Source organism: Cenococcum geophilum (genome assembly GCF_001692895.1).
Source record: "Cenococcum geophilum 1.58 unplaced genomic scaffold K441scaffold_4, whole genome shotgun sequence".
NCBI lineage: Eukaryota > Fungi > Ascomycota > Dothideomycetes > Gloniales > Gloniaceae > Cenococcum > Cenococcum geophilum.
Genome location: NW_027137562.1, coordinates 4,424,668 through 4,434,134, shown reverse-complemented (window position 1 = coordinate 4,434,134; position 9,467 = coordinate 4,424,668). Strand labels below are relative to the sequence as shown.

The following is a 9,467-nucleotide window of genomic DNA, read 5'->3' as shown; positions in this document are numbered from 1 at the left end:
GTAGTCCTTTAAATACACAATACTGCGCCTAAGAAATACTAAGTATGTAAGGTACGTAAGCAGATCCTATAGATCTAGTAGATTAACAAATCTCCTCCTATAACTTATTATGTAACTTAGTTACCCCTTATCCTATAGTTTGACTAGTTCTAGCACCTCCTATACCTCCACTACTAGTCCGTTTATGTCTCTTCTTAGTAGTGCTACTACTGCCAATATAAGGTCCGTAACACCTTTTATAACCACTAAGCGCTCCTAAAAATACGGTAGATGGTTTAAATAGACTTAGGTATTAAATTCGTTAAATAGGAAAGCCTATATCTTATCTAGATACGCAGTAGGCTAATCTTTAAGGTAGTTAAGAAGCCTCTATATAAGCAGTTAGCAAAAACCTTAACACTATAACATTATCCCTTACCATTTCTTAGTAAGGTAGCAGAGCTCTTAATCGCCTAAGAATAACGGTAGGAGGCGCGTACGGTTCGCCCCAAATATTAAGGTTTAGGGGTCGTTCGGCTGCAATCTAGAGGCCTCAGATTCAGTTCAGAATAGAGTTGGTCTGGAGCTCCAATCTGATTCTGAGGCGATTGTTCGGTTGAATTCCAGTTCAACTTGACCCCAGCCACAAAATTTTGATGTTCCTCTGACCGCCCAAAAAAACACGCTAAAAGTTACTAAAAATTTGGCAACTTTACTGTATACTGAAGGTCTTGGCGTCAGTTTGAAAAGGAGCCTTAAGCTCCTTATTTAAGTCTAAAGGCTTCAGATTGCACACGTCCGTGCAACTTGTAGAGCCACAGACGCGTGTCAAATCGGGAAGGAACGCGTTCTTTCTGCCGGACTTTCAGTTCAGATTCAAAAGCGTCAGATTGCAACCGAACGACCCCTTAGTCGCATCTTATAAACCGTCTTCTTAGCTACTTTTACTGCAGCTGCGATAGCTGCTATGTCCTTATTGGATTTAATGCGAATCCTAATTCTATAAACAACTTCATCAGAAAGGCGGCGACCCATATTAATCTTAATTGCGGTGGTTAAAATTAAAAGAATTACCCCGGCTCTTTCGGCTTGGCGATTTTTACCGATATTTTGAGAACGGCTGTACTCAGCCACGTGATGTTGACCCGTCGAAGCTCAGCCACTTCGCCCCGCCCCCTACCCCACCATTATCTCCATTGAGTGTTCTTCCATGAATCTGCTAGCCAGCACAGTCGCAGTTTTTTTGGCTGCTCGACAAGTGCGCGTCTTGCCTACATCTATTGTAATAATCCCCTTAGCTAGAGCCCGCCGAAAATACCCTCTTCATGCGTCTTTTGCGGCCTCAAGATGACGGCGAATTCAGCCTTGTCGAATTTGTTGGCAATACCATTCCGCGCTATGCTGTTCTTTCGCACACATGGGGATCGGATGGCGAAGAGGTTACCTTCAAAGACCTGATAGATGGTACAGGCAAAACCAAAGCTGGCTATCGCAAGATCCGCTTCTGCGGCAAGCAAGCTGCTAATGACGGTCTGCAGTTCTTCTGGGTGGACACCTGCTGCATCAATAATTTAAGCAGCGCGGAGCTTTCAGAATCCATTAACTCTATGTTCCGGTGGTACCAGGATGCAGCTAGATGCTATGTGTATTTGTCGGACGTTTCAGTTAGCGGTTCCGCTGATAACGACGAATTCTCCCAGAGGTGGACGCAGGCATTTAAGAAAAGCAGATGGTTTACTCGTGGTTGGACACTTCAAGAGCTTATTGCTCCAGCATCAGTTGAATTCTTCTCTCAGGAGGAAAAGTGGCTTGGTAATAAGCAATCACTAGAACAAACTCTCCACGAGATAACAGGAATCGCCATCCAAGCCCTTCAAGGACGCCTTTTGTCTCATTTCAGTATGGACGAACGCATATCGTGGGCAGCAAAACGCCGGACAAAACGCGAAGAAGACGCGGCATACTCTCTATTAGGCATTTTTAACATCCATATACCGCTTATCTACGGCGAAGGGCAGCAGAGTGCGTTTAATCGACTCCTGAGAGAGGTTAGAGATGACAACTCAATTAATCTACCGATTGCGAAAGGAGCATCCTTTGACTCTCATATGGAGGAACACAATCTAAGATGTCTTCCAAATACTCGAACTGAGTTGCTGCATCACATCTAAGAATGGGCAAAGGACAAAAATGGCAAACCTATATTCTGGCTTAACGGGATGGCTGGCACAGGAAAGTCTATAATTGCTCGGACTGTTGCACAGTCATTTGCCGAGCAATGTCAATTAGGAGCCAGCTTCTTCTTTAAGAGGGGCGAGGGACAGCGCGGTAATGCCACACAATTCTTTACCACCATTGCTATACGCCTAATGGGTCGTATACCAGAGATGAGATCAGGTATTAGGAAAGCAATTAATGCCAACCCAGCTATTTCCGAGAAGGCTTTAAAAGATTAGTTTAAGAAGTTAATCCGTCAGCCGCTCTTAGAGGCGGCAACTCTTCAAGCTTTAGAATTGGTTATTGTAATTGACGCGTTGGACGAATGCGAGAGAGATAAAGATATACGAGTAATCCTCCAACTTCTTTCACGAACAAGGGGTCTTAAGCCAGTGACATTGCGGATCTTTGTAACAAGCAGACCAGAGCTACATATTCGCCTTGGGTTTAGACAAATGCCCGATGGTACATACGAAGACCTAATTCTGCAAGAGGCCGCGAAGCAAACAATCGAACACGATATACGTCTCTTTTTAGAGCATGAACTCGGAGAAATACGACACCACCGCTCGCTGTCTGTAGACTGGCCTAGTAGAGACAAAATCCAAGCCCTGGCCAAGCTGGCGGTCCCGTTGTTCATCTTCGCTGCTACGGCCTGTCGATATATTGGAGATCAACGGGACAATCCCAAAAAGCGCTTAGACATAGTGCTCGGGTATCAGAAAACAAAAGCCTCCCAGCTTAACGCAATATATCTTCCTATCTTAAACCAGCTCTTTAATAATGAAGATGAGGAGGACAGAGAAAGGCAGGCTAGCGAGTTCCAAGAAATAGTTGGCAGTATCGTTGTTCTAGAGAGTCCTCTCTCTATTGCCTCACTTACACACTTTCTCGGTATCCCTAAAGAGGATATCAGCTGCCAACTAGACTCTCTACACTCTATTCTCAGCATTCCCGATAGCGAGGATGTGCCCATAAGGCTCCTACATCTATCTTTTCGGGAGTTTCTCCTCGATCCTCAAAAGCGGGGAAAGAGTCCGTTCTGGGTAGATAAAAAGGAAACACATAAGAAGCTAGCATCTCAGTGCCTTAAACTAATGTCGAGTGCAAAGGGCCTGCGGCAAAACATGTGCAATCTCTTAATGCCTGGAACTCTGAGGAGTGAGATTGATGAACGGATAATTGCTGGTAGTCTACCGCCTGAGTTACAGTATGCCTGCCGTTATTGGGTGCAGCATCTGGAGCAGAGTGAACGCCATATCCACGACGGCGACCCCATCCATCTTTTTCTCCAGGAGTATTTCCTGTATTGGCTGGAAGCTATGAGCCTCATTGGGGAAGCATACAAATGCATCTATGAGATCAATAGGCTACAGGCGCTTGTAGATGTAAGCTAATTTTTCGTGCCTTATTGTAATCGCTGTGCTTATATGTGTCGCAGTCAGATAACAGTGTTGTCATAAGCTTCCTTTACGACGTAAAGCGGTTTACGTTGCGGTTCCGATCCATATTACAAGATGCACCTCTACAGGTCTATTCTTCAGCCCTTATTTTTGCTCCAGAGATAAGCATCGCACGGAAGACGTTTAAGGACCATATTCCTAAGTGGATTGCCAGGCTACCAAAAATGGAAGAAGATTGGGATGCTTTGCTCCAGACCCTTGAGGGCCACTCAGACAGGATTAATGCCATAGCCTTTTCACCAGACGGCAAACTTATAGCGTCGGCGTCACACGACAAGACGGTCCGGCTATGGGATGTAAGGACAGGATTTTGCCGCAGCACGCTTGAGGGCCACTTGGACTACATCAATGCCGTAGTCTTCTCACCCGACGGCCGGCTTGTAGCGTCGGCATCAGGCGACAAGACAGTCCGGCTGTGGGATGTAGGGACGGGATCTTGCCGTAGCACGCTTGAGGGCCATTCGGCCTGGATAAGCGCTATTGCCTTCTCACCAAACGGCCGGCTTGTAGCGTCGACGTCAGACAACGGGACAGTTTGGCTGTGGAATATAAGGACGGGATCTTGCCACAGCACGCTTGAAGGCCATTCGGCCTGGATAAACGCCATAGCCTTCTCGCCTAACAACCAGCTTATAGCATCGGCGTCAGGTGACGGGACAATCCGGCTGTGGGATGTAGAGATAGGATCTTGCCGCAGCACGCTTGAGGGCCACACCGACTGGGTCTACTCTATAGCTTTCTCACCCAACGGCCAACATATAGCGTCAGTGTCACGCGATAAAATAGTCCGACTATGGGATGTAGGAACGGGGTTTTGCCGCAGCACGCTTGAGGGCCACTCAGACTACATCAATACCGTAGCATTCTCACCCAACGGTCAGCTCGTAGCGTCGGCATCAGGCGACAAGACAGTTTGGCTATGGAATGTAGAAACGGGGGTTTGCCACAGCACGCTTAACGGCCATTCAGACTCGATAAGCGCTATAGCCTTCTCACCCAACAGCCAGCTTGTAGCGTCGGCGTCAGGCGACAAGACAGTCCGGCTGTGGGATGCGGGGACGGGATCTTGCCGCAGCACGCTGAAAGCCCACTCGGACTGTATCAATGCCGTAGCATTCTCCCCCAACGGCCGGCTTGTAGCGTCGGCATCAGGCGACAAGACAGTTCGGCTGTGGCATGTAGGGACGCAGACTTGCCACAGCGTGCTTGAGGGGCACTCGGCCTGGATCAATACTATAGCCTTCTCACCCAACGGCCAGGTCGTAGTGTCGACATCGCGCGACAGGACAGTCCGGCTGTGGGATGTAAGGACAGGCTCTTGCCGCATCACGCTTGAAGGCCATTCGGACTGGATCAATGCCGTAGCCTTCTCGCCTAACAACCAGCTTATAGCATCGGCGTCAGGCGACGGGAAAGTCCGGCTGTGGGATGTAGGGGAAGGATCTTGCCGCCACACGCTTGAAGCCCACTCAGTTCGGGACCACTCGGCCTGGATCAATGCCATAGCCTTCTCATCCGACGGCCAGCTTATAGCGTCGCCGTCAGGCGACCAGACAGTCCGGCTGTGGGATGTAATGACAGGCTCTTGCCGCATCGTGCTTAAGGGCCATTCGGGCTGGATCAATGCCGTAGCCTTCTCACCCAACGGCCGGCTTGTAGCGTCGGCATCGCACGACAAGACGATCCGGCTATGGGACGTAAGGACGGGTTCTTGCCACGGCATACTTGAGGGCCACTTGGCCTGCACCAACGCCATAGCTTTCTCAACCGACAGCCAGTATTTAGCGTCGGCGTCAAACGACAAGACGGTTTGGCTGTGGGATGTAGGAACGCGGACTCGCCACAGCAGAGTCGATTTTGGTGTGACAATTACAACTCTATCCTTCTCCCCAGATTCTTCCCAGCTAATGACGAATAAAGGGCCAATCTCTACTGGTTTATCCTTCTCTCATACTTCTTCCCATCAGAAAAAAGATCAATGTACTATCTTTGTAAATGGTCAATGGATATCTTCTGCAAGACAGCGCCTTCTTTGGCTTCCCTCTGAATACCAACCAACATGTACGGCTGTACACGAGGACACTATCTGCTTAGGACACGCATCTGGTCACATTACTTTTCTTAGGTTCAATTTAGGAGATTCTTTAACGTAACGGCTTTTAAGCGTTGATGTGCGAGCTCTATCTACTCAATAATAGTGGTATTACATATATTTATTATATTTGATACTCACTACTTCGTAGTACAGCCTAGGAGCGCGTATTTTATATTTCGCGAGATATCTTCATATCTTAGTAAGACACGTAGTGTATGTGGCAACACAGACGCCGCTGTCGTTGGCGGCGGAGGGAGGGCACGAGGCCGTAGTCAAGCTGCTGTTTGAAACGGGAAAGGTCGACGTCAACTCGAGGAATATTAGGAGCCAGACGCCGCTGTGGTTGGCGGCGCAGGGAGGGCACGAGGCCGTGGTCAAGCTGCTCTTTAAGACAGGTAAGGTCGATATCAACTCAAAGGAGGGTAAAATTGGGCGTAAGTTGCTGTTGTTGGCGGCAGAGGAGAGGTATAAGGCTATAGCCTAGCTAATATTCTAGACAGGCAAGGTCAATATCAACTTAAGGAATATTAAAAGATAAACGCTACTATAGTTAGAGGCGTAGGGAGGGCATAAGGCTATAGTTAGCTGCTGTAACTAAGCACTATATAATTTTATTTTACTACCTCCTCTCTATCTACTACCTTACTACCTAACTTCTTTATATACTTGTAATAGAATCTACTTAAATATAGCTTGCTTTAAAATCCTTTACTTTAAAACATTCTCCTAGCTTTAGAGCTAAGAATTTATTCTACTTATAAATAAACTACCGTTAATTTTTATTAATTTCTGTTACTTTACTACTTACGTCAGGAAAAAAAATTTTGGGCACGTTGTCGCAAGCGAAAATCAGGGTCTGCAAAACCTGCGTAAGTCGCAATTTTGGCAATTTGCGGCGATTTGCAGCGATTTACTACAAACACACAGGCTACTCGTGCAAATCGCCGCAAATTGCTAAACCCTAATTTTCGGCTGCAACAAAAATACCACAAAAGCTCTGCACGAAGCTCTGCACGAAGCTCTGCACGGGGCTCTACACAAAGCTTTGCACGAGGCTCTACACGAAGCTCTGCACGAAGCTCTACACAAAGCTCTACACAAAGCTCTACACAAAGCTCTACACAAAGCTCTACACGAAGCCCCACATATAGAGGCTCTGCACGAGGCTCCGCGCGAAGCTCTGCGTACGGAGGCTCTACACGAAGCTCTACACAAAGCCTTTGTGTGCGCGCGACACATTACTATCGGGTCCCCGCTATATTCCCGATAGCCTCTACACGTGCCTCTGCCAAGTATACCCCCTATATACATATTAGTTAATAACACTATAAGCTTATACGCGCTATATAGTTTAATCTAATACTTATTTAGGAAGCCTATAATAGGTTTCCGCTACCTTAGTAATAGAATAAGCTTATACTCTTTTGCCAAATTATACTATATAAGATTAATTTTAGCGCCGCTATTATATAGTGCTTAGAACTAATATACCTTATTTATAGGGAGTACTAATTCTAGCTTAACAGTAATATAAAGAGTCTTCTCTTCTATATTTTGCCCTAGCTATAACTAGAAGAGGTCTATAACTAGGGCTTTTCTTTTTTTAGATTGTTAGTATAATTATTACCCTATTTACTCCCTTAATAAGCTTTACCTTTAAAGAAGTTTTCTTTTAGCTTCTTAGAGTGCTTTTATAAGGGTATTAAACGGGTACTAAATTAGCCCTAAAACTCTTTTCTACTGCTTAGTGTCACAGCGACTCAGTCAATCGAGGCACGAGCGCCGTTTAGAACGTATGCAAGCCTGTACAATTGGTAGTCTATTGACCCGGATATCAAGATGAACACAGAAACAATCGTTAAACGGACGGTTTAACGGGGGTTTTAAACGGGGTTTTAACGCTGAATGCGTCCACACACAACGTCTGGGGCTAAAAGCGGAACGGCTTGTTGCCCCGGGTTTTTTTTAAAGGACTACACTTTATCTAGTGTGAAAAATGAATCGAATTATTTTAGATTTAATAATATCGATTCGACATCTGGAAAAATTTCTTAATCTAAAATCCTCAGTATATTACATATAGTATATTCAGTGCGCCTCGGGTTAAGAACCTTATCGATATATCGAATATTATATATTCTCAAAGGGCGATCCAATAGTATGAAAATAATTTTGCGGATTCGCGGTCATTTTATCTAGATCCCGGGAAATTCTTATCCCTATCGTCGTAAATAAATATTCTTTCTCCTTCCTAACCTAAAATAGATCCCGATTTTAATGATAATTAAAATAATATTATTTATTCCGTATATCCTCGGGATGAATATCTAATTGATATATATGATTAAAATTTGCTCGCCAAGATTTGCGATTCGCTAGTATCATTCGTTGATCTTGGAGAAGATCATTCTGTCGGATCCCCCAATGATCTGTCATATCCATGAAATCATTACTTATATCCCGTCTAGATTGGAAATTTCTTTGGAAAGAATTCTCTTTAAATTTTCCCAATTTCGATCCTTGGGATTCACAATGCCGTGCGCAATTGTTTAGATCAGTCCCCCGAGAGCGAATTCGGAACCGTATACGACATATATCTGCACAGGAAAAGGTGGAAAGACGGAGGAGTAGAACTATAGGCCCAGGGTGATCTGATGGTTAACGATGTCCCGAACGTATGCAAGATTGCCCGCGAGCACGGAGCCTAACTGACTCAGCGACACCTGTAATATAGTTCTAGGGAGTCAGTCTGCGTCCGACAACATTAGGTCCAGTTCAAGGACATCCACCCTGCCCCACCTGCCTCGGGGATGTGCGTCCGTTTCCCTCCTCTACGTGTGAAGATAATTGTTTCGTCGCCAGGGTCCTTCAGGACACCACCGACCAACGCTCTTCGAATCAGGGATGTGGCGCGTCCGTGGGGTACTCAAAAACAAAATAAAGCTAAGAAAAATAAGAGAAGAGAAGACGGATCCGTCATTGGAGAAAGGCTGGCATGCTGTGGCTGGCTGGCGATGCAGATGCCTGCGACCGTGGCATGACGATGGGCTTATCAGGAAAAAACTGTCTGGAATTGCGGTGCATATGACACTCCTTGCTTTAGCCAACTATGACTCTGATCACGATACGTGACCCGACGCTACTTGCTGGGCTGACTATGACTCAACATGCTCGAAGCTCTTGCTTTAAGTGATCCTGATAGCTGCGACCGTAGTGAGACGATAACTGATGGCTAAGCACGGCTATACGTATGCTAGATCTGTTGTCATCGCGGCTATGCGGACGATGATGCTGAACTGATGTTGACACGGTTATGCGGATGTCAGGTAACTGGCAATGCTAGCACGGCATGCGGACGCTAGGTGCTGAAGGCGAACGTAGCATGACGATGTTGTTTGCTGACGGGACGGTGTCAGCTGCTCTGTTACTAGCACGGAGATGCGGATGCTAGCTGGGAGCGACGAGACGGACGTCGTAAGTTGACTGTGAGCGACGAGACGGACGTCGTAGAGTAGCTGATGACGACGGGTGGACGTCGTTTATTGATGTTGACATATTCTCCATCTTCTGTTCGTGGATTCCTATTTCGAACTCCCGTTTCGAAAAAACTTCCCCCCCCATTACAATGCCCGTGGCATTGTTTAGATCAGTCCCCCGAGAGCGAATTCGGAACCGTATACATATATCTGCACAGGAAAAGGTGGAAGACGAGG

General features: G+C 46.3%; 2 protein-coding genes across 2 annotated transcripts; both read left to right on the top strand.

Moving 5' to 3' along the window:
• Positions 1–1,304: 1,304 nt before the first annotated feature.
• On the top strand, positions 1,305–2,150 carry K441DRAFT_539958 (HET-domain-containing protein; the record flags this gene model as incomplete). The annotated part of the gene is made up of 1 exon (XM_067642581.1): positions 1,305–2,150. One exon carries the CDS (start codon positions 1,305–1,307, stop codon positions 2,148–2,150), a length of 846 nt encoding a protein of 281 aa, XP_067508976.1.
• An 896-nt stretch (positions 2,151–3,046) lies between these two features.
• On the top strand, positions 3,047–6,374 carry K441DRAFT_693013 (WD40 repeat-like protein). The gene is made up of 3 exons (XM_067652611.1): positions 3,047–3,584; positions 3,638–5,482; positions 5,908–6,374. The coding sequence occupies exons 1-3, from the start codon at positions 3,294–3,296 to the stop codon at positions 6,040–6,042; spliced, it is 2,271 nt and encodes a 756-aa protein (XP_067508975.1). The 5' UTR covers positions 3,047–3,293; the 3' UTR covers positions 6,043–6,374.
• The last annotated feature ends 3,093 nt before the right edge of the window (positions 6,375–9,467 follow it).

Bases quoted from the DNA above. Each gene is read 5' to 3' on its own strand.
- K441DRAFT_693013 (XM_067652611.1), top strand. From the start codon at position 3,294: ATGTCGAGTGCAAAGGGCCTGCGGCAAAACATGTGCAATCTCTTAATG. The intron at 3,585-3,637 runs GTAAGCTAATTT...TATGTGTCGCAG, and splicing joins GGCTACAGGCGCTTGTAGAT to TCAGATAACAGTGTTGTCAT. The intron at 5,483-5,907 runs GTAGGAACGCGG...TTCGTAGTACAG, and splicing joins AGACGGTTTGGCTGTGGGAT to CCTAGGAGCGCGTATTTTAT.